The sequence below is a fragment of the Taudactylus pleione genome, unplaced genomic scaffold (genome assembly GCF_031769625.1).
Source record: "Taudactylus pleione unplaced genomic scaffold, aTauple2 ptg000212l, whole genome shotgun sequence".
NCBI classification, from domain to species: domain Eukaryota; kingdom Metazoa; phylum Chordata; class Amphibia; order Anura; family Myobatrachidae; genus Taudactylus; species Taudactylus pleione.
The window spans coordinates 1,746,724-1,772,556 of record NW_028284614.1 but is presented as its reverse complement, the minus strand read 5'-3'; the positions used below and the strand labels follow the sequence as shown (position 1 = coordinate 1,772,556).

Here is a 25,833-nt window from a genome sequence, read left to right as displayed (position 1 = left end):
GGTGGTTACAGGGGAAGGTGCTTGAAAACGGGGAGTGGAGATCCGAATGCAGGTGTGCTTAAAGGTCAAAATGGGCGTTTTATGGGTGTGCATAATTAATACAGCAGCGTCATTGACCACGTCACTGGGTTATTTTATAGTCAGAACTGCTCGCAAGTTTGCGGTAGGAAAAACCAACCACAAGAATAGCGAGCAGTTCATACGCTGGTCGATGTACTCGATTAATCTAACAAATAGCGGACATGACGTAGGATGCGAGCGGCCAGGGGGCGTAGTTTTCCGAATACGACAGCATGTTTTGTACGCTCGTTCAGACCTAGAGGCGTGAACAGGCCGCAAAGAGCGAACGGTTCATTTGTATAGCCACCCCTTTTTTCTGAACGAGCGAGCGCAAATAGCGTCCGGCTCTGAATCAGGCCCCAAGTGTGGTGGCGGTTGCGATGCCTGACCTTCCCAGCACTGGATGGGAAGAGGTGGCTCTTTCCACCATTTGCACGCCCCCTGCAAGTGCTGAAAGGAGCACCCACAGTCCACTTGCTGATATGCAAATTGAAGATGTCACTGTTGAAGTACAACAGGATGAGGATACTGGTGTAGCTGGCGCTGAGGAGGAAGTTGGCGAGGAGGATTCTGATGGTGATGTGGTTTGTTTAAATCAGGCTTCGGGGGAGACAGTTGTTGTCCGTGGGATGAAAAAGCCCATCACAGTCATACCTGGGCAGAAGACCAAACATTCCACCTCTTTGGTCTGGCAATATTTCTATCCAAATCCGGACAACAACTGTCTTGCCATATGTACCATATGTAAAGGTGAAATAAGTAGGGGTAGGGACGTTAACCACCTAGGAACATCCTCCCTTATACGTCACCTGCTGCGCGTTCATAAAAAGTTACTGTCTAGTTCAGAAACTTTGGCTAAGACCGTAAGCAGTCTAGGGACACCTAAATCCCGTTGTCCTGTTGTAACCAAGCACCTGCAAACCACACCGTCAACTCCCTCCTCGTCAATTTCCTCCTTAGTCAGGATCGGAAGTAGTCCTGCAGGCCATGTCACTGGCATGACTGACTCTCCTATCCAGGATTCCTCCAGAGGATCCTGCATTGCTACGCCTACTGCTGCCGCTGCTGCTGTTGCTGCTGGGAGTTGTTCATCATCCCAGAGAGGAAGTAGGAACACCACTACTTTTACTAAACAATTGACCGTCCAACAGTCCTTAGCGAGGAGGATGAAGTACGACAGCAGTCATCCTGAAGCAAAACGTATAACTGAGGCCTTGACTGCTATGTTGGTGTTAGACGTGCATCCGGTATCCGCCATTGGTGCAGTGGGATTTAGAGAATTGATGGAGGTAGTGTGTCCCCGGTTCCAAATCCCGTCTAGATTGCACTTCACTAGGCAGGCGATACCGAGACTGTACAGAAACGTCAGAAAAAGTGTCCTCAGTGTCCTGAAAAATGCGGTTGTACCCAATGTCCACTTAACCACGGACATGTGGACAAGTGGAACAGGGCAGACTAAGGACTATATGACTGTGACAGCCCACTGGCTAGATGTATCACCTTACGCAGCAAAACAGCAGCGTCACCAGTAGCAGCATCTCTGAAACACCAGCTCGTTCCAAGGCAGGCTACGCTGTGTATCACCGGTTTCAGCAAGAGGCACACCGCCGACAACCTCTTAGAGAAACTGAGGGAAATCATCGCTCAGTGGCCACCAATATTGTGCGGGCATTACATCTGAGCAAATTCCAGCACGTCCCATGTTTTGCTCACACAATAAATTTGATGGTGGAGAATTTTCTGAAAAGCGACAGGGGTGTGCAGGAGACGCTTTGGGTGGCCTGAAAAATTTCTGGCCACTTTCGCCATTCAGCGACTGCGTGCCGAAGACTGGAGCGCCAGCAAACACTCTTGAACCTGCCCCGCCATCACCTGAAGCAAGAGGTTGTGACGCGGTGGAACTCAACCCTCTATATGCTTCACAGGATGGAGGAGCAGCAAAAGGCCATTCAAGAGTATGCACCTGACTCAAGCACAGTGGAGAATGATTTCCGTGTTGTGCAAGGTTCTCCAGCCCTTCGAACTTTCCACACGTGAAGTCAGTTCAGACTCTGCCAGCTTGAGTCAGGTCATTCCCCTCATTAGGCTTTTGCAGAGGCAGCTGGAGAAAGTGAAGGAGGAGCTAAGACGGAGCAGAGGTGCAAAGACCTGCTGGTGAAAACACTGTCAGCTGAAGCGGAATGTGACATGTCAACAGCTCCTTCTTCATTTTCTCCCGCAACTGGAGCTGCCAGGAAAAAACTTAGGTATCCTAAGCAACCCACTAGCGGTGATGCAGGGCAGGCAGGACCAAGTTTGGACATCTGGTCCGGACTGAAGGACCTGGCAACAATTTCTGATATGTCTACTATCACTGCATATGATGATGTCACCACTGAAAGAATGGTGGAGGATTACATCGGTGACAGCATCCAAGTAGGCATGTCAGACAGTCCGTACCTATACTGGCAGGAAAAAGAGGCAATTTGGAGGCCCCTGTACAAACTGGCTCTATTTTACCTTAGTTGCCCCCCCTCCAGTGTTTACTCCGAAAGAGTGTTTAGTGCAGCCGGGAACCTTGTCAGCAAAAGGCGTAGGAGGTTACTTCCACAAAATCTGGAGAAGATGATGTTCATAAAAATGAATTATCAACTCTTCCTGGGAGACCAGCCTCCAGAACGTACTGAGGGACCTGTGGTGGTGGATTCCAGCGGGGACGAATTAATACTCTGTGAGGATGAGGATGTACACAACACTGAAGAGGGTGAGGAATCGGTGGATGAGGAGGATGAGGACGACATCTTGCCTCCGTAGAGCCAGTTTGTGCAGGGACACATTAATTGCCAGCTTGTTTTGTGGGGGCTCAAACGAACCAATCATTTCCAACAGTCGTGTGGCAGACCCTGGCGCTGAAATGATTGGTTTGTTAAAGTGTGCATGTCCTGTTTATACAACATAAGGGTAGGTGGGAGGGCCCAATGACAATTCTATCTTGCACCTCTTTTTTTTCTTTGCATTATGCACTGTTTGGGGCCTAGTTTTCAAACTGCCATCCTGTCGGCCACTGCAGTATCACTCCAAGATGGGCCATGTGTTTGTGCCGCCCACTCGTTTCGCATAGCATAGTCATCCAGCTACCTCGGTGCAACCTTTTGGACATAAAAATACTATTGTGAGGTGTTCAGAATAGACTGGAAATGAGTGGAAATTAAGGTTATTGAGGTTAAAAATAGCATAGGAGCAGAAAAACCCACAAATTCTGTGATTTTAGCGTTTTTTATGCTTTTTTAAAAAAAAATACAGATCCAAAACACAAAACCCAGAACCCAAAACACGGAAGGGTGGTTTTGGCAAAACCAATCCAGATCCAAAACACGAAGAAAGATCCAGATCCAAAACCAAAACACAAAACACGAAAAGTGGCCAGTGCACACCCCTAATGTAAACCCCATAATATTAATATACTATAACCGGAAATAATATCAGATTTATGCTGGGATATTTATAGTAACTATATAAAGTATTATGGTACGTACACACGGTACGATCAGTCAGCGATAACGATATCGCTGAGTGATCGTCCTGCACCTTCCCAGAGTGCTGGATGACCGATCATCCAGCACACCACCAACCCACCAATGACGGCCAAGGGTCCCTATAGTAACCTGGTCGATATCGACCAGTAACCTGTCGGGCTTCTGCTGTCGGGATTTGAACCGCCGGCCACGTGTCCGGTGGTAATACTTACTACACCCGTGTCAGGTAAGGTCCCAATACTGGTGACTGCAGAGCTGCTTTACCCCTGTACATTGCGTACAGGGGTAAAGCAGCCTCCGAAAAGGAGCAGTGAAGTCGCTCGCGGGGGCAGCTGATTTCACATCAGCTGCCACCGCGCCGGAGCAATGCTGAAATGCTCCGGCGGCCGCGGCGAATTAGAATGTTAATTATCGGGGTCCGTTCGGACCCCGATAATTAACATCATGAATAGGACCCTAAGTCACTGCAGATCACAATGCACAGTACTAAGCCCTGGAGAGAGTTAAAGTTGATGAAGATAAAGTACAAACCAATCAGCTCCTGTCACTTTTCAAACACAGCCTGTAAAATGACAGGAGCTGATTGGCTGGTACTTTATCTCCATCCACTTTCTCTCTCTCTAAGGCTTAGTACACAGACCCCTTAGAGTTGATCTTGCATGTGTGTGTGTATCGGCATTCAGTATACTTAGAATGGATTCGGCTATTACCCTTTTCTCAAAACAAACATTACAGCAAAACAATATCCACACAAGAATGCCCCCAATAGTGCCCTTTATGCAGTGCCTTCAGTAGTGCCCCTTAAGCTTTAGTAGTGCCTGTTATGCTGTTCCCCCACGAATGCCCTTTATGCTGTGCCCCCTCTCCTGTGCAGTACTTACCTCTCTTCACGCTGGTCAGCGCTCCTGCATAGACGTCCGCTGCCTGGATCTAATTAGATCCAGCAGGCGCAGGCTCTTCACATCATGGGAGATGCGGGTGACATCATCCGCGCACTGCATTACTGGGAACGCTGGCCTCTGAAATTATAAGAGGCTTCTTAGTCTCTGGTCACTTTAGAGATCAGCATTCCCAGTTACTGCAGCAAGTCGGTCGCGATCTACCGGCAAGAGCTCTGCGAGCTACCGGTAGATCGCGATCGACGTATTAACCGGCCCAGTGGTCGAAGTGGGAATTTAGAAGTGGGGGGGTATGTAAAATTTAAGGTTGTAGGGGGTGTGACCCCTCAGACGGGCGTGTCCGTAAGACATGCCCCTTTTCATCAATGTAGTGCATCACACTGTAGTACCCCTTATACACATTATGAAATTCAGTAGTAATACTCCCTTATACATTATGCACATTGAATTCCCCCCATAGGATTCACATAAAAAAAACACACATTTAAAGGAAAAACAAAACAAACACATAGAAGATAAAAAATAAAACACATAGGCTTCACATGAAAAAAAAACCACACACATAGATAAGAAAGAAAACAAACATAGGGCCTGATTCAGACTGAGCGCTCGCAACCGGGTCGATGGTGGCCCACTGGGCATGCGCACGACGGAGCTGGCTCCGTCGTGCGCATGCGCGAGACCCGGATAGCGACGGGCGCTCCGTCGCTCCGGGTCTCGCAAAAAAAGGGGGCGAGCTGTCGATGGTGAGTGACAGCTCGCCCCCTTTGGTAGGCGGGCCGGGGGCGTGGCCGGCCACACGGAGGCGTTCCCATGAGAAAGCCTACCGTTTAGGGGCGGCCCCACTGACATCACAAGTGATGTCAGTGGAGAGCTTCCGGCTCAATTTGAGCCGAAAGCTCTCTGGGGCTTGCGGCCACGAGACCCTACCACAAGGGTCTCGTCGCAAGCCCGATGGTCATGATGGTCTTGACCATCGCGACCATAATCATGGCTGCTCACCCACAGCTAAGCGAGCGGCCAGGAGGCCGCTCCAAAAAGAAAATAGCCCGGCCCTGATTCAGAGCGAGCACAATGTCAGAGCGTCCGGCTCGGAATCAGGGCCTTATTACATTACCCACAGGCAAAAAAACACATACATTGTCGCCTGCAGGGAAAGCACACACAGACATAGGCCCCCACTGGAATAAACACACACACACATAGACCCCCATAGGAAAAACACACACACACATAGACTCCCATAGGAAAAGCAAACACACACATAGACCCCCATAGGAAAAACACACAAATGTAGGCCCCCACAAGAAAAACACATAAGCAACCTGGATGGCATTACTCACCAGGGGCGGGATGCACTAACACTTACCGCCGGACAACGCTATTGTACAGATCGCATATGCACTAACATATGCGATCTGTACAGCAAAGGACAGCTCTTCCGATAAGAGCTGTCCTTTGCGATCTCTGCTGTACAGTGGACGTCCGGGTTTATGACCCGGGAGTCCAACTGCGCATGTGCAGACTGACGCGGCGGCTGCGGGGCATGCTGGGAGGGATCCGATCGAGATCCCTCATAGCAGCACGATGCAGTAGAAGCCCATAGGCTTCTATAGGGTAACGCCAGTTACCCTCTGCATCGCAGCCCGGCGGCCAGGTGATTGATGCATACGGAAAATGCGGCAAACAGGGGTTTTACCGCATTTTCCGTTTAATGCATCCCGCCCCAGGTGCTTCTATACACAGTCAGCAGAGCTGAGGGAACATGCTCCTGGTAGATGGTGTCTGTGGGTGGCAGAGTAGAGGGGGATCCAGAGGTGGTGTAAGAAAGTCACAGGAGTACAGCATAGAGGGAGTGGAGATGTGGACGGGAGCAGGGACTTCCATCCAGCGACAACCCGCACCCCCACGGAGGCCAGGAGCAGTAGCCGTCAAGTAAGGAGGAGGTGAAAGGGCAGTGTCTGCTGTTCCAACCATCGCTAATATGCAACTCCGCGGGAGCCAGGAGCAGCAGTCAATTGATGAGGGGAGGGGACACACAGAGGGAGTGCTGAAAATGAGAGGAGGAGCGGGGACCGGAGATCCATCCAACAGCAAGGGCAACCCAGGAGCAACAGTAGTGGTAGTTAACGGCCATCCATCCTCCAGCCAGCAGAACTTCTGGGGAGGCACACCATTATATAGAAGTGCGGCACTGCAAGGGCTCTGGAGTGTGTGGCTGTGTGAGTCACACACTCGCTGTACAGGCGCTCCCTCTGTACAGACACTTCTGGGTCTACGCAAATCATATGTGCCGGTATGTCACACACTTGACACTTCAACCACTGGACCGGCCCCATAACATTGAAATTATACTGACCTGGGGGGCAAATGGCACCCTGCCCCCCGGCCCAGTCCGCCACTGGTGCCAAGAAACCTTGCACCGGCCCTGCGCATGGCATCTGTTCACCAGTTTAGGGAGAGCCTGGGGGCTGCCCAGCATCTCGGAGAGTGCTGGGCACGCCCCCTATAGTGACATAAATGGGGGTTGGCGCATGGCTCCGCCCCATTTTCATTAGACCCCGCCCCTTCCCACAAAGCCCCTCCCCCTTTTCAGGGTCCCTCTTCATTGTGCTCAAAAGTTGGGAGGTATGACACTGTCTGCTATGTTATGTACATACAGATACTGTATGTCACTGTTATCCCACTGCCTGCTCACCCTAGTCGCTGCATGTCTCTCTGCCTGTTGCCCCCTGCACCCTGATGTCCCAGGCCAGGCCCCCCTTCCTACTGGCAAGCCCTGCCCCCAGCATCCAGTCATTGATCATAACATGACATTCACACCCACACTGCCTGCTGCAGCTATACCTTAATCTCTGTACAGCCTTGTTGTGTAATAACTGAGGGCCGCGGGGTGGTTTTTTTTTTTTACTTGGCCTCCAGGCCGCTCGCTAAGCTGTGGGTGACCACCCACAGCTTTAGCGGGCGGCCTGGCGATGGTCGCGATTATCGCGTCCATCGGACTTGCGAGGAGACCCTGTGGTAGGGTCTTAGGTCTCGCAAGCCCGAGTGGACTTCCTGCTCTAATAGAGCAGGAAGTCCACTACTGACATCACGAGTGATGTCAGTAGGGCCGCCCACAAACGGCAGGCGTTCCTTCGGGAACGCCTCCGTTTGTACAGCCACCCCCCCTACCCGCCTACAAAAAGGGGCGAGCTGTCGATCAACATCGACAGCCGCCCTGTCTTGTAGCGAGCCCCAGAGCGAGTGAAGTTCTCACTCGCTACGGGGCTTGCGCATGCGCGTGGCGCACCGTGCCTGCGCACTGGGCCACCATCGATCCGCTTTCGAGCACTATGCGCTCGCGAGTGGGTCTGAATCAGGCCCTGAGTGCACTATAGAAAATATATAAGTAGAATAATTCTGCTTTGAGACTCCCATGTGTGCAAAACATAAAATGAAAAACTTTTTTTGTTTGCACCTACATTATACACAATAATAATACAAAATATGGGTTTATAGTTCCTTTAATTGTTGGAAAGATAATGGATGGTAAGTTATGGTGAATAGTGGGGTAATGTGCTTATTCCCCACCTGAGTGTCCTTATGACACACACCTGGGGTCACATTAGCACCTGTCTGATCACACAGCAGCCGCCTCCCCCTCATCATGGTATAAATGACCGGCCTGTGATCACCTGCAGTATTGGGAGCTGCAGGCAGGATGGGGATCACCTGGGGCTGGTTGGGATGTGTAGTGTTGCTGTGGATCTGTAGCTCAGTGTCTGGTACTGAGGGGCTGTTAGAAGATGTCTCTGATCTGCATTGTGGCCCCAGTAAGATGCGTCTGTCTCTTCCCTCTGTGCCCCTAGATTTTGTGTCTGCTGTCACAGTATTAGGTGAGTATCTCTGACCTCTATTTCCTAGCTGGGGGGACATGGCCTCTATAATGGGAGCTCTGCGTTTAGAGTTAACCTTTATTAATTGATGAGGTCTGTAAGTTACTATCCCTCTTTCTGGTGGAAATAGACTTTATAAAAGCTTTTTCTAAACTATTTATGAGCTGCCCCTCTGGTTACAAAGTGAAATGGTAATTCTCTGGGCTCTTGTAATCCAGATTATCTCTTAACCATAAAGCAACAGGATTTGTTAATTATGTTTACTTTTTTTTAAGTAATGTAAACTAAAAAAAAATTAAAACCCTGAGACAACCCTGTAGCCTTGGGATATGTCTTGTTGTGTAACAGCTCTGGGGTAATGGGCTGTAAGAGTATCTTCAGAGTTTGTTATACCTGTCTATAGTAACTCAGATATATGTACAGAGTCAGACCTTCCAATATTTCTCATGCAATCCTTAAGGTGCATACACATGTAATGACAAATCGTTCAAAAAACTGTTAATGATGTTGTCGTTCAATTGTTCAAAAAATCGTTCAGTTTCTGAGTTATAATTGTTCAAGTGTGCTCCTGTTTGTCATTGTTTGTTGTCCATTTCAGACTGTCTAACATAATGATTTTCATTAAGGGAAGGAACACTTCTTTTTTTGTTGTAAAATTACACTTCAAAAAATTGTTCACTTTTTCAAGAGAATCTGTAAAGCATGGAGGGGTGTCTGGTGCAGCGATCTATAGCGTGGAGGGGAGTGTCCTGTGCAGTGACCTGGGGAGGGGAGTGTCCTGTGCAGCGATGTATGGCTGGGAGGGGAGTGTCCTGTGCAGCGATGTATGGCTGGGAGGGGAGTGTCCAAGCTCATTTCTAAATGTCAGTGTAAAAACAAAGCAGCCCAGTACTTGTCACATGCAGGGATATTACTGGCTGCTCTTGCATGTAGAGAACATTACATGGCTCAATTCCAGGATATATAGATTACCTCTAGCTCTGGTCCTATAGTAATACATGTCTAGCTGCTGGAGGATAGGCTGTGCTGGCTATTAGGAATGCACTTGTCACTTCTATTCTATACCTTCCAGATAATGCTGGGAAGCCTCACGGGCTCCATAATGACTCTACTTGTGGGCTCTGGGTAGGACAGAAACCAGATGGCTCAATGATCATTGGTGCTGCCTATGATGGATGCTATGTAAGGAAGGAGGTAAGGCAAATTACTAACACTATAAACCATAACTATAATTACTGTAATACACTGCTATAGGTGGCCTGGGAGGGGCTGATACCTCGACTCCAATATGTTGCAGGCCCACTGAGATCTGATGCATTCCAACCCAATACTATAATGCACTAGTTGTGTTTACTAGTTTGGTACATGTGCTATATCTGTGTACATCCCTCATTTATCCCCTCTTCTCTTACCAACAGCTCAGCTCCCCCCTCCCCTGTCAGGCTACATACAAATCCCTATTACTATGACCATGCACATAAAGATGTACAGGATTCTGTAACTTGGTATTGTATTGCTCATGCCTAATATTGCTCTCATGTCACAGAATGGAGACCACGTAATGACTCTGATTGTGGAGCAAATTGCTGATGGTGAAGTGGAATATAGTAAGAGAGACATCCGGTGCCTTTTCCTGCCAGGTAACGCTCTGTTCTCTACATGTGATGTTCTGTGAGTGTAACTGGGGGAGCTCGATGGAAACTGAAGCATAAGAAAAATGACTGTAATCCCCAGAATTACTAATCTGTTGTCTTCAGTGATCTAATAATTTAAGCAAATGTGTTTGCTACACTAATTTCTACAAGAGAAGGCATGTTATGGGATCGGTATGAAATGCTGCCGGACACGTGTCTGTTCAAATTCCAACCCTGGAAGATTATTATTATTATTATTTATTATTATTAGTTATTTATATAGCGCACATATTCCGCAGCGCTTTTACAGAGAATATTCGGCCATTCACATCAGTCCCTGCCCCAGTGGAGCTTACAATCTATATTCCCTACCACATGCACACACATATACACACTAGGGGTAATTTTGTTAGGAGCCAATTAACCTACCAGTATATTTTTGGAGTGTGGGAGGAAACCGGAGTACCCGGAGGAAACCCACGCAAGCACAGGGAGAATATACAAACTCCACACAGTTAGGGCCGTAGTGGGTATCGAACCAACGACCTCAGTGCTGTGAGGCAGTAATGCTACCATTACACCATCTGTGCTGCCCTAGATAGATGGGCACCAGTGAAGATCCCGACAGCAGCTAAATTAAGTACCAACTAACCTAACCCCAACAACCCTTCCCTGCAGCCTAAATCTCCTGGGGAGGGGGGGCCTAATCCTAACAACCCCCGCTGTGGCTGTCCGCGCCCGGCTTACCTTCAGTTGGGCTCCCGGGGTAGGTAAAATGACAGGCGTTGGGATTTTGATGCCTGTCATTAGACCCTTGAAGGGATTAGACAGTCGGCTGCTGATGGTTGGCATTTAGATTGTCGGCATCCCGACTGCATACCCATGTTATACCTGATGTGTTTGATGGGGGTTTTATCTTCTGCTTATGTATGCTTGAAGTGAATATATATACAGGTTTAATGCACTAAAATGTATTAGTGTATAATCTCTTTGAAATTATACTATTTTGTGAGCCTTTCAATAAATGTAACTCTGTTCAAAATACAGAACAATTATAAAATTGTATGGTGAAACAAAGATTGGCATTCTCTTGTATTTTATGTTGGCTCTATTGACTGTTTTTATTGATACAAGTTAAATTATTAAATTACTGCTACTTTTTATACCTCCTGTTTTTTGGTTACATAATCATTTTTTCAATCTTTAAACAAAGTATACATCACTGATAAATGTCTTAATAGTTCTTGATGTAGCTTCTATATACACCATCCCTTTCTCCCTTAACTGATCATACATTGAACGATTCACCCTTTTACTGCTGGATGTGTCTGGAGACAACTTGGCACAAAATGTCTTATGGTGCATACACACGGTCAGACTTTTCTTCAGATCTGAATGATAACTATTTAAAAATCATTATATCATTCATATCTGACATGTGGGGAACGATGCATGTTCTTGTCTGTCGGATAACAATATTTGATGTGTTTGCAGTCAGTTTGGATGATTTCCATTCATTTTAATAAAGTAAAAAAAATGTATCTCACTGTGTATGCACCATTACTTTCAGCTCTAAATTTTTAAATATATTGGTCAAACTCCATATGACTCTCCTAATGTGTCCTCTGGGCAGCCCATTAGTCAGTAATGCTCTGTAAGGGATGTTTCCTATTAATGAGCTAAAGAATAAAACTTGACCAGTAAATGTGGGACATCTGATCCTTCAGACCACTTGTTACACTTACTAGATCACTGTCTATTACTAGTTGGGACTCAGTGGGTGTTAGGACTACACTAAGGACTGTCTCTCCCTTAGCTATGGACGCTCCGAGCCCCAGTGACTGTGCTGCTGTGCAGAGTGGTGACCGCTTGCCTTGTGCCAATGCCTCTGTGACCAGGGCTGTCTGTGAAGGACTAGACTGCTGCTTCTCTCCCAGTGACCCCTCCCTTCCCTGTTACTATGGAAACAAAGGTAAGACATTCCAGGGATTCAGGAGATGCCTAACCTGGACCAGTGATCTAAAAGGAGATTCTCTTTAAAGAGGGCAAGTGGAGAAGTTGCCAATGGCCACAAATCAGTTTCTACCTATTGTAGATCAGTGGTTCTCAAACTCTGTCCTCAGGACCCCACACAGATCACGTTTTCCAGGTCACCCAGCAGGTGCACAGGTGTATTTGTTAGTCACTGACATGTTTTGAAATCTCCACAGGTGGAGATTATTTCACTTGTGATTCTGTGAGGAGACCTGGAAAACATGCACTGTATGGGATCCTGAGGACCAAGTTTGAGAACCTGTGTACTAGATGATGGAAACTAATTGATTACTATGGGCAACTTCCTCTTGAGGTTTGATACATGTCCACGTTGGTGCCCCATCTGTGAGCTGTGGTGGCAACTTGTGCCTCTGAACCAGACAAAATGGATGGGGATGAAGTACTGTACCAACCACCTTCTGTCTTTTTTTTTTATTATTATTTATTTATTTATTTTTTTCAAACACAGCCTGTGACATGGCAGTTGGGAGCTATTTGGCCTGGTACTTTATCTCCATCCAAGGCTTAGCAAATAGACACCATTGTGCCTGCTCTGCCTTTCCCACATCTCCCAGGAATCTGCCCTCCCTTGTGAGACCTGAGAGTTCACAAATTCCACACTGCTTTATAGAGAGCCTGCACTGCTACCTGTATACACTCACTGACTGGTGAGCTGTATGACACCCCGCTCCACATAACCAGTGTATAATGGAGAACTGCATCTAGCTCAAATAAACCATGCCACTGGTTAAGCATTTGGGCTTGTCATTTCTGCATTGGTTAAGCCATAAATAACCCTCCCCACCCAATATGATTACTGACCTGAACAGAACCTTCTGGTCACCTGGGCTTAAGAGTTTGGCATCTAAGATGACACTTGTACTATAGGCCGTTCCATATGTACTAACTGTTTTGAGAAAAATCCTATAGATACTTGTAGTTGACCAAGTATTAGATGAATAATTTAACGAACTGCTTCTGTTGTGATGGTTCTCCCTCCAGTGACTGCACTGTGTACAGACGGCCAGGTCCTGATCGCTATCTCTAAGGATGTGACTACACCATCCCTGCTCCTGGATTCAGTCGGTGTCCTCAATGTAGACGCCACCTCGTGCCCCATGCTGAGTGTTTCGAAGACTTCTGCTTTCATACTGTTCCAGTTCCCCCTCTCTTGTGGTGGAGCCAGTCAGGTCAGTCTGCTGTGTAACTGGAAGGGAGCAGTAAAATTGTAATTTTCTACTTCAGGTTCCATAGGAGGTCCACAGGTGACCTTGGGGTATAGGTGATGCAGGGTTATCTGGGCACCACACAATTAAAATCTCCCAGGATGCACTGGGGCCTTACCCCCCCCCCCTATACCCTGTGCCTAGGCCAAGAGCTCCTCAGTTTCATTAGCTGCCTGGCCAGAGTTGGTCAATGTCCCAAACAGCCCCACTGCGTGATCAAGCAGCCCTGAAGTTCATTATATGCAGTAGTGCAGACGGTCCAGTGGAATTTCGCACTACTGCGTCTTCGCCCCGCTGGTGTTGCCAGTACTGATCAGTGGGCCTCTGAGGTTTTAGCTGGCAGAGACCTCAGAGGTTCCCTAGACTGCGGCTGGACAACAGGGATTCAGGTAAGCAACACGCACCACGGTGGTGCATGCCAATGCAGTGTTTTGTTTTGTTTTTTTCTCCAGTGCTGGGGATTCCCTGGGGTTGATAAGTGTGGCCAGGCACTGAGTCCTGCGTCCACACTAAGCCACCTGGGACAGTGGGCTGGAGTTTGCAGTTATACTCCCGTGTCCTGGGGGTTTAACGCTGGCCAGGAGAGGTTGCTTTCCCTGTTTTACAGGCTGCTTCTCCCTGCTATACAGAGTCTTTCCATTGTAGTCTGCCTAAAACTGACAGCTTCTGGCTCCACCCTCCAACAAGTGCTTCTCCTCTTGGTGGAGCATGGGTCCCCCTACATACACTAACCACCCGCAGGAGGAGAGGTATGTAGCACTTTTGAGCTATTAGACGCAAAGTCTTTATAGTTGACCCGTAAGTGCTATTATATATTCTGCACTTGCCTGTGACTGTATGCTAGCACTGTCTGAAATTTCTCCTTTCAACTGTCATGATTTTTCTGCTATCCCTGTACTTTGTCCTATTTTGAGCTATAAGCACTGGTGTGGCACTGGAGGCGTGGCCATGCCCCCTTCCCGAAAAAAAAAAAAAAAGATATGCAGCGGTGCTGGGGAGGGGGGTGCTCTGTGCCCCCTCTGCCTTGCTCAAAGCCAGGGGGGGTGATCGCTCCCCCCCCCCCACAGGCATAGGAGACTGTTGCTGCTGCTCAGCAGCCACGAGCAGTCTCCACTGCAGCTCAGCACACGCTGGGCTGCTGTGAGGGAGGGGGAGCAGCGCCGGACCTGGGCCCCTCAGGAAGCCTGGGCCCTCCTCTCGGCGCCCCTGGTTGTGCAGGTCTGGTTAATCACAAGTGTGGCCCTTTTTCAATCACAGCTATTGAGTGGTAATCCTCCTCACTATGTCTGGTAGTAAGAGATTTATCGATTCAACTTCCTAATAGACTGCACTGCAGGAAATGTGCAGCTGTTAAAGGAAGGGGGTAGTTTCTAAAAAATTGTCCAGTGTTCTGTCCCTCCAGCTTTGTCTGTGGCTTCTGAAGTGCCGCAGCCAGGAAACTTTCAGGGGGACAGACCACTAATTGACTGCACTGCAAGAAATGTACAGCAGTTAAGCTTCTTCTGCAACTCTTGCTGCAAAACAGTCGCTACCAGGGGGACTAAGTTTCATGGGTACTGACAAAGATGGCAGAACATCTTTTGCCAGGTCTTGCCGCAGATATATGTACCCACAGGTACTACACCCACAGGGCATTACAAGGTATGACTGAGGTGCAGCAGGTTAATGCACCTAGCACTAGGAAAAGGGTCAGGTGGCCCTCAGACCAATCTATGAGGATGTAACATCAGATGAGGGTCTACTCCTTGAGTCGACATTGAGTCCCCCTAAGGAAGTGTAGAGGTCAAGTTTAAATATTATTGGGCTAATACAGGCTGTTAAAACAGTCCTGATTAGTGAGGAGACTGAGCCTCCCGCACCTAAATCTAGACATTCATATTTTATGGAAGAAAAGACTGAACATGTATTCCTGTTGTCTGATCAACTAGTGAATCACTTGGAGAATGTAGGGAAGTCGCCAAGGAAGTGTTATCAGTCGCAGAGGTATCTGGCCTCAAATTGCCCATTTGCTGACAATTATTTCTCCAAATGGGGAAACTCCACCGGTTGTGGATTCTCATATTACACGCTTAGTAAAGAGCACTTCTCTTCTGATACCTTCCATGTCATCTCTAAAGGATCCTACAGATAAGACGAGAGCTGCCTTAAATCTGCCTATTCCCTTTTGGGGGCTGTGTGCAGACCAGCTATGGCTATTTGCTGGGTGGCTCGACCCATGGAGGCTTGCACTAATGGTCTGAAAGAATCCTTAGCCTCTAATGCTACCAGGGAACAGCTGGATTTAGTGGGAAATCTTCAAAATTCCACTAAATATATAAAAGGCAGCCGTAGACATTGGTATGCTACAGGCCAGGGCTTCTACATCAGCCATAGCAGCTCAACAATCCCTGTGGCTCTGTTCTTGTACAACAGATGCTGAATCCAAGAAGGGGTTGGAGGGTTTACCTTATGATGGGAAGCTCTTGTTTGGCTCAGAGTTAGGCAAAATTGTCAGTAACTTTGCTACAGCCAGAACAGCTTATTTGCCTTCAGCTCCAACCACTTCAGGAACTTGGACTCCGTCTGTTAGAAACCTTTGGACAGAGTCAGGCTCAGACCTTCTCCAGCCCATCTAATACCAGAAGGACGGCCGGGCCTGGTAGGCAGTCTTGGAGTACCAGGCATCTGGCTCCCAAGCCTGATGACAAGCCCTCCATCTGACTGGTTGGGCCTCATCCTGGGGGGTCCCAGGGTGGGAGGCTGACCTTTTCAGTTCACCAAGAGCTACCATGCATGCCTGGGTAAGAGGTAGTCTCTGGGGAATGTCCTTTCTTTCCATAAAGATGGTTTCCTTAATCATATTCTTTGTATAAAGACTTAAGAGGCTGATCCTTCACGGAGGGTCTGTGAAGTCAGTCAGAACGCCACAACAGTGGCTTAATTAGCTAGTAACCCAAAGTCGAGTAGCAATGACAGGTGTCTTGCGCTCTGACATAGGATCATCCACCAGGAAATTGGGGTGCAGTTCATACTAGGAGGCTAAATGGTTAGATGGATTCTTCAGCCATCAGAACATACATGCAGGTGAATAGTTTCAGCTCCTAGTGGACAGGTGGGGTCTGCCAGTGGTGGACCTCATGTGTCAAGGATCATTAGGGCCCTTTAGGGCTCTCCATTTGAACCACAGGATTAGTGGATTTCAAATGGTTTACTGCCCGCAGGGACAGGGCAGTGTTGTAAACTTGCCCTGGGTTCCTTTCTAAGGTAGTCTTTTTAATTTTTGTTTTAGGATGTACCCCCAGGATTCATGGGATAATCTGTTCTCTGAAATTCAGACTCCTTGTTTGTTCTTTGTTTGCACAAGAGAATGGGCAGTTGAGCTACATTTAAGCCATACAGCTTGGTAGGATGGCCACGTGGTTTGTTATTCAGACATCTAGTTTGCCACTCTGGATTCTCCCCTCGGGTGGCGGATTCTCGTTTATGTACAGGAGCGTCCCCACCCCTGTGGATAACTGCTTTGGGAAATCCCCAAGGTTACCTGTGGACCTTCTATGGAACCCAAAGTAGGAAATAAGATAAGAGTAAGAACTCTACCCTCGTTATCTCTATTTCTACCTGCCGCACCTGTGCTTCACATGGGCTTCGCTCTGGTCACCGGTTTTTCCATCTCCTTCTGTGAGAATGTAATTGAGTGTTCCAGACTTCCTTCCCTCTCTCCTCCTATGGCTTGTAATGTAACTGAGGAGCTCCTGGGGGTGGGGTATAGGGGAAAGCCCTGGTGCATCCTGGGAGAAGAATTTAACTGCATGATGCCCAGATGACCCTGTATTGCCTATACCCCAAGGTTATCTATGGACCTTTGTAGAGATAAAGATATGGTAAGAACTTATCTCATTTTTGTTTTTAAATAATGGACCATCTCTTGTCTGAGCCTTTATCCAGTAACCAATTGGTTATGTGTGATATGGTTACAATGCATTTGCACTGGACAATTCACAATATGCAGCCACTGAAGCAATGGAGCATTCATGGATCTTTGGTACTACAGGAAGACAAGAGACCATAGTCTTGAAAAACATGGTGTAGTTAATCTTTATCAAATTACTAGTACAGGCAAATGATCTGGACGTGCTGCAAAAAGTATAATCCTTCCTCCAATCCCAAACATGGCTCTAGATGTGGAGGGGATTTGTCATTGTCTCAGTGGCTGCAGAAGGGACTTCTTGGTATATGGTGACTTAACTAGCCAGTGCATGAGTTATGTATTGTGTTCCTCTGATCTTCCTTTTTGTTAGGCATCGGATAACACTATAGTGTATGAGAATACAGTTTATGCCACCAAAGACATAAGGACATGGCAAGGGTCATCTATCACAAGAGACAGCACATTTAGGTAAGCCATACACTGGTGTATGTCTGGGGGAGCTGTACACTGGGCAAAACTAATACCGTATTATTGCCCTAGGCTGACTGTCCGCTGCATCTACTCTCGGACTGGTGTTCTCCCGCTGCAAGTTGAGGTGTTCACCCTGCCTCCACCCCTTCCTGTGTCCACCTCAGGACCACTGCTCCTGCAGATGAGGATAGCTCAAGGTAATGACTGGTGTATTTGGTGTCTAAGCAGCAGTACACTAGGGAAATTAATTTTAGCTGTATTAACTGTGTAATTCAGTTAAGGGAGATGGGCTTGTCTACAGCATACTGGTTTAATAGATATGAAATGATCCCCAATAAGAATGGGTACCTCTAATCTACACAGCAGATCTGTACAGCTAATGCTGTGGGCATTAGAGCGTAGGGGCTGTTTGCAATGCAGAGGCCTAAAGTATGAGCCGATGTAGAGGCCTACAGAACAAATGTAATGGGACTGATGCAAGAACCCATAACTTTATCTCTGCAGAACAGTGTTCTAGAACTGGGCAGTGGTTGTTGCCAGATGTCTGCTTTCTAAAGAATAAAGTGATCTGGCAGAGATTCCAATGATGGATGTTATGCCAGTAGGTGACTAGGTATGGCAGGTTTTAGTGGCAAATGTGGTAGCAATGCAGAACAAAATATCTCTGCAGAAACGGATGTTGAATCAGTGACTGCAGGTGTGCCTTTATGTAATGGGAAGAATATTTGCTGGGTAGGTGACTGGCTCAGGTGTAAATGCTGAAATGGTAATAAGGCTTCTCCTCTGGCAGACATGCAGTATGCTTCATACTACTTGGATGGAGATTACCCTGTGGTCAAAGTGCTCAGAGACCCAGTCTTCTTGGAGGTCAGAATACTACAAAGAACAGACCCAAACCTGGTCCTGATCTTAAATGACTGCTGGGCCACTCCCTCTCCTGACCCCACCCAACAAGTCCAATGGCCCATCCTTGTGGATCGGTAAGGCTGGCATTCCATCTCACCCCCTTCCTCTGTATGAGACAACAGGGTGTACTACTTTACACACACTACCAATCCTTCTCATTCCAGGTGCCCATATGCTGGGGACAACTACCTGACTCAGCTCGTCCCAGTTGGCACACCCACACAGAGCATGCAGTTTCCCACCCACTACCAGCGCTTCATTGTCAGCACTTTCACCTTTGTGGATCAGAGTTCCCAGCTTGCTCTAGAAGGACTGGTAAACTAACTTCTACATGCAATGAATGTTATGGGTTGATATGACACTGGTACAATATACTTGGTCATGTTTAGTGGTCACTGAGCTGTGATATCCCTGAATTTGTGTATGGAAGCCTCTTGTGTACAGTGATCAGGTTGCCGTGTCTTGCATTTGTTTTGCCACCTCAACATCCCCTTGACTTCTGATACATGTAACATTGAGATACATGCATTATAACTGTACAAGCCATATCTTCATCAAACTGCAAAAGGTGGAATCTCTCACATTCAAAAGGCTTGGGACCAGGGGTATTTTGGATATTTGAGTCACATTTTGGAATATTTACATACCATAATGAGATTTTTGGCATGGCACCCAAATCTAACCATAGAATGCATTTGTTTTATATACACCTTATACACAGCCTGAAGGTAACTTTATACAATATTTTCAATAATTTTGTGGCTCAAACAGTTTGTGTAAATACACGAAATTCATCTATTTTTCATATATACACACAGCCTGAAGGTAATTTTTATTATAGTTTGCCATGTGATGGTTCAATGTAAAGATTTTTCTTTCGGTCATGCTAAAAAAAACTTCTGTATTTGGATATGGAGGACTCAACCTGTACTTGTCTCTAATGAGCATCTGTTCCCCAGGTCTACTTCCACTGCAGCGCTTCTGTGTGCGTCCCATCTGCTGCTGATTCCTGCACCAGGTCATGTGGCCAGAGGACAAGTAAGGGCTCTGTGTGTACAAGCGTGCTCTGCTTAGTGGGAGAACAACATCTAATATTTGGTTTCCTATATTTGTAGAACGAGCGGCTGAGGAACTAGCGCAGGAGATCACAGTAAGCAAAGGCCCAGTTGACTTCATTGACCATGAGATCCCATCAGATAGGAAGCTTGCCACTTCTGTTCAAGGTAACTTCTATTTCTAGGTGGCTTACTACCGCTATTGATGGCAATATTGAGCCACTTAATGTTCTAAGTTTAATTCAGGTAAATGCATGCAGCCAGAGGAGTGATGTACTGGATGTGTTTTCATCTAGCGCTTGGGTAACTATGAATAGCTGTGAATATGGCATTTATAGCCCCTGTCAACTGTTCCTTTTTAAAATACTTAGACACAAGTCTGTCCAATTAAATTGAGCCCTTTGGTCTAACTGCTGCTTGTGGTACCTCCTGGACTTTGTTTGTTCTTCACAACTCATTCAAAAATGCATAACCACAAGTCCAGGGTGAGTTGTGTGGATGTTGACAGAACTGTGGGATGTCCTGTTGTGTGCAGGATGTCACTATTCACCAAGCATAGGGGAGGGTTTATCAACCATTCTAAGGAGTGGAGAAGTTTCTCATAGTAATCAATTGGCCTCAGGCTACAATCTCTAAAACATTGTATCCTTTCCCCCACCCACCCTTTAAAAAAAAAAAAAGTGGACTCTTCCTATGGGCAACTTGTCCACTTGCATCTTAACCATTCTAAAGTCTGGTTGTCTACCCCCAAAATCCAATCCTTGTATTTTGTGAGTTGTAACCTGTTCTCAAGCAAGCTACAATAAGTAATACCCTGATAAACACACTAAACCCCTTCTAGTTTGTATGGGATACATTTAATATTGTGACAGGGATTCCAGCAGTGTCCATGCTGACACTGGAATCCCAAAGGGAAGTAACAGGTTTGGGGTTAGGTTTAGGCACGGGTTAGGATAGGAATAGTTGTCTTGAGCCATCGGGATCTGACTGCCAGGATCCTGTACCCAACTAGTTTGTATTATCTAGTGACTAATTGTCACTACTTGCCAAACTTGGAGCCTTGTGCTACATCCAGTGTCTCCCATCATGCTAATGTGTGATAAAACCTGCTGTGGTGGCAGAGAAGCTACATGGCTGCTTAGTTTTGTTAGGTCTTGACTTTATTTTCCTGTTCTCAGGTTCCTCTACTATGATGTGGCTGAGGGGAGCAGCTGCCGGAGGAGTAATCTTGGTGGTGACTGTCATAGTACTAGGTGTCTGGTGGCATCGCAGGAGTCAGAGCCTCACCATGCCCACTTTAATATGAATAAAGTGCAATTTCCAAACTGACTTGTTCCTGTGTCACTTGTCTTATATGGTTCTAGGTTAATGTCCAGTCTACATGCCTGTGCTCTCAATATATTGAGTCTTTCATAGGTATCTAGTCACATGGCTTTTTTGAACACTTGTCCCTTCAATGAATACCTTCATAAATCTCATTAGTGGTGGAACTCTAAATATCATGTCTACCCTAGATGCTATAACATTTAAAGTTATGTATGACTTCTTCCCCATCTAGTTTACTTAAGAGGTGCATCCCACTGGGGCTTAGGAATTTAGTGCCACACCTAAATGTTTCTGAGTGTCTGGTGCACCTATCATCATATTGTGGTTATGTTTGAACAAGTGATTTTGTGTGAATAGTGGTTTGCATATGGCTTTCAGTGCTGTGTGGCTTTGAAATATTTAATTGTATTTCTGCAGTTATGTGATAGTGTCACAGCTAAACTACATGAAATGTGAGGCTAAACACCACTCCATGGAGGGAAGTGTTGCTGCTGAGTCCAGCAATCAAATGGCTCTGCACAATGTGGTCACCTGGCAAATCCTGATCTGCCACAACAGTAAACACTGACGGGTGAAGCGAGTAACATTGATCTGGCTCCAATGGCACCTGTCAAGGGGTGATATATTAGGCAGCAAGTAAACTAGTTCTTGAAGGTGTGTTGGAAGCAAAAAGAATGGGTAAGGATCTGAGTGATTGACTAGGGCCAAATGATGGCTCGAACTGGGTCCCAGCCTTTCCAGAAGTATGGCAGATCTTGTGGGGAGTACAGAACTTCCAAATGTGGTTTAAGGAAGGATAATGCTTGATAGGGTCATGGGCATCAAATGTTCTGCCTGAAAACCTTGGGTTCTGGTGTTCATGTGGATGTTACTTTGATTGCACCAATGTTTAAATTCTACAATCATTAATGGAAATGGTATTCCCCCTATGGCCATGGTGTCTCTCAGCAGGATAATGCTCCCTACCATCTGGCAAAATTTTTTAACTTGGACTCCAAATTCCAAGCTCTCATCTAGTCAAGTATGTGTTAAAGCATATGGGGGGGTGTCCCCAACCTGTAACTTTATGGATATAAAGGATTTGCTGTTAACATCTTAATGGCACAGGCCACCTTCTGAGGTCTTGTGCAGTCATGCCTCAATCAGTCAGAACAGTTTCATGGGGAGCTACACAGTATTAGGGTGGTTGTTTTAATGGGTTTGTGTACACTATGCCAGCACTAATAGTGCTAGATGACAGAATCCTGATGGAAATCATTACACATGCGGGTAAGTGTCCTCCCTAACCCTCCCCCCTAATGCCAAACACTAATACTCAGTTGGGATTCTTTTGGCGATGGGTGACACTATATATATATATATATATATATATATATATATATAATTTTATTTTTTTCCCATACCATAAAGTATATGGATTAAATTCTTTGCTGGATAAAGAAGCCTGGTGTGTGCCTCAACTTGCTCTTACTAGATGTACCTGGATATTGTCTTGGGTTGCAGTAAGGATGCACAAAGTCCATTACCATTTGAGCTTTGGACTCATTGGGCTGAATTAACTTCAGTGGATGTTGAATAGCCATCTTTGTAATACACTGTGCTGTTTGGGCAGCTAAAGGATGTCTTCTTGCACCTCTAAACCCTAAGAGCATGCTGACACATATTCATTGTTTGTTTGTTTTTTTTACTTCTGTATTTATTTTCAATATATATGCTGTGTTGTGTGCTGGACATGACAATTAATATTGTCAAGTAATGACCAATAATTTACCTAATTGGTACACATGTTTGTGCTCCTAGCTAGCAGATTATGGTAATGCAATTTTTGATGTTAACCCATATAACTTATTTAATTGCCCTGTTATGTGGCTCTATGTATGTTAAATATATGCTTTTGCCTTGTCATGGAACTAATGGGCCATATTTGCATATACTGACACTGTATCTAATACCCCTTTACACCAGAGCAAAAACCTGGGTTTTTGCTGGGTCTACCCGGGTCGCAGCTCAGTGTAAAAGGGTCCCTGAAAAATAACCCGGGTCAAGTGACCCAGCAATCCAACCCAGGTAGCTACCAGGGTTGGACCCAGGATGGACCTGTGTAAACGGTTCAACCCTGGTTATCTGACATGGATCATGCCTAAAATGAGCTGATTGATTGTTGTGGTGCATTCACCTCCCACTTTTTATGACCTCACAGGTTTAGCAGGGCAGACCTGAGTTCAGTGTGAACAGGGCTGACCTGGGAGTAACCCAGATCGAAGCTGCAGTGTAAATGGGTCTGACCAGGGTTGGAACCATGTCCAAAAACCCAGGTCGGACCTGGGTTTTTGGTGGAAAAGAGGTATTACTTGGGTGACATACTATGCAGATATAAGATGCAAATAAAGTCTGCTTGGGCATTCTTTCATTGAATATGGTTAATTTCCAACAAATGGAATCAATACAACTAGTCCTACATATTTATTATTCTGACCTGGAACTGAAATTTTCCCTACAACATCTACAGCCATGCATTACTTGATTGCCCAATCTCATCTGATCTTTCAAGCTAAATTGTAATTGGCCTGATCAGTACTTGGAAGGTGACTTCCAGGGAAGAGCAGGTGCTGTAGTAAAATATATAATTGGGATTGTTTTTTTGCACTTGGTCAGACAATATTTATAATCTAGTTTATTTGTATTACTAATCCAATATACCCAGTTTGTGACTGTGCATATATCAATAATTTGCCTTTTAAAGTTATTATATTTATCAACCGTGACTTTTATGATGGATTTATACCATCTAATTTTGAATTTAACTATATGGTACTTAACTTTTATTAACAGCAATAAAATATGAAGATTTAAATGAAATCATTTACTAATTAAGAGTGCCCCAGACCATAGCCCTAATTTTTCTTCCATATTTCCCAATTCCTGACAAGGCAAACAGCACATTGTATTGAGTAAAATAGCGCACCCCACACCCCCCTGTGGCTATTCAACATCGCACTAAATTGAATTTGGCCCACTGTGTATATATTTACACTAACTACTGTTTTAATTGAAAGTAAAACAGAATGTACACTGGCATAGCCAGATGCCAAACTAGTTATGTTAATGTTTTGTCAGCATTGCACAATGATTTGAGGAACATTAGCAGTTATTTTAATCTTTATTACACTTAATGTTGGTGCAGAAATTGGAGGACCTGTGATGTGGTCTCAGACTAAATGCTTCTATTTAAAATTTGAGTAGATACCTTTGCAAATTTTACCTCAGTTTGTGGTAAGTACAAGTGCTAACAGTCTTGTCTACCCATACCAAGCATTTGTCTACACCAGGCATGTCAAACATGCGGTCCGAATAAACTCCGGAGTGTGGGCACACATATATAATATGTGGCCCATACCCCTGCCATGATCTGAGCACAGCCCCGGTGGCATTACTGGGGGCTCTGCATAAGGGGCTCTAATACAGGGTGAGATTACATAAGGGGCACTGCATTGGTTTTTATTAATAAAAACCTTTCATAATTGCCTAGAAGACTTTTTTTTTTTTTTTTTGTTGCGGCCCACACACTTAAACTATGAATCTTTGGCCCGGTTGGTATTTTGACCTGCCTGGTCTACACTCCTGGCATACAATAGACTTATTCTGTTAATTTGCTACTTTACCCTGCAGTTGACATCACTTAATCAAACTTTTAAATGAGGTTGTAGATATTTTGGGCATATTGTGAGTGATGTTCTTTTGATATGTTAAAACTGTTCATGCAGATCAATGGGAGTTAAATCGCACAGGAATCCTGAGGGCTTGTGTAGTTTTGTTAGATACATTCACTTGTATCCTGTGTGCAGAAAAATAAATTGTCTGAAGTAGATTGGAAAACATAAGGCCCATTTATTAATGTTTGCAATGCGATCAGGGCATCCAGTACTGCCCATGATCGCATTGCAAAATGCGATCATAGCGGCTGAATGTATGTACCGGCACATGCAGGGAGATGGGCTCTGAAAGGAGCCCGTCCCTCCGATGTGGCCGGAGTGTGTGCGAGGCTGCTGCACAGTCCTGCGGAATGCACATGAGCGGTGCCCATTGCTGGTGGAGGGATCTGGGAGATCTCGCCGCTGGCTGAAATGCGGTAGGTTGCCTATAGACTACAGCGGCTACCGCTATCTTCAGATGGCGTTGGCTGATGGGGCCAATATTGGGAATGCTTTGCATTCCCGATATTGATTTTTGGCAGCATCGCATCCCCAATAGTAACCTATGGGGGAGGTGGCTATGGAGGGTTCGCAGCAGGTATCAGATACCTGCTGCGGTCCCTCTTTCATACATCCGGGGGATACTTAGTATTTGAGGTAAACTCCTGAAAACTTGTTTTTGGGGAATTTACCTCAAATTAACTTTGATAAATGGGCCCCTATGTCTGTATAGGGAGTACCTGAAGATGCTCAGTTGGCACAAGATATGGCAGGGGCTATTCAAGCAGCCAGCATTAATATCAAGCAGGAACAAAGACCAAAACTATAGATTATCTGCTGTGATTTAAAATATTTCTACCACAGCTAGGAGTTTTTAGAATCCTAGCAATTTACCTGAAGTCTGTATGGTGGTGTAACTTGAGTCTTTAGGATGTATGGTTGGATATCAGCCTGTTATCGGGCTGGGTGCTGACAGTGAGGGGTGGAAAAGTTGAGCAAAGGTATGGGAGTGTTTTGCTCTTTGTCAGACTTGGTGTCACATCTAAGTTGATGCCTGGACCTCAATTTCTTGCCAACCACCCCCATATTTTTTTAAAAAGTAAAAACATTGCAAAACATGTAACCCTTTTTATTTAAATTTCTGTGACTAAGGGTGGGATGTACTAAAGGTAAAAATGTGGCAGTTTTCGGGGGTTTTACTGCATTCCTCGACTGTACTAAACACCTGGA

General features: G+C 45.9%; 1 protein-coding gene across 1 annotated transcript; it reads left to right on the top strand.

Annotated features, from left to right (window-relative positions):
- The first annotated feature begins 8,158 nt into the window (after positions 1-8,158).
- LOC148517677 (zona pellucida sperm-binding protein 4-like) lies at positions 8,159-20,914 on the top strand. The gene is made up of 12 exons (XM_088478250.1): positions 8,159-8,352; positions 9,425-9,546; positions 9,899-9,992; positions 11,803-11,958; positions 13,023-13,210; positions 17,524-17,621; positions 17,694-17,821; positions 18,415-18,604; positions 18,695-18,845; positions 19,490-19,568; positions 19,646-19,753; positions 20,764-20,914. Exons 1-12 carry the CDS (start codon positions 8,178-8,180, stop codon positions 20,889-20,891), a joined length of 1,617 nt encoding a protein of 538 aa, XP_088334376.1. The 5' UTR covers positions 8,159-8,177; the 3' UTR covers positions 20,892-20,914.
- Positions 20,915-25,833: the final 4,919 nt, after the last annotated feature.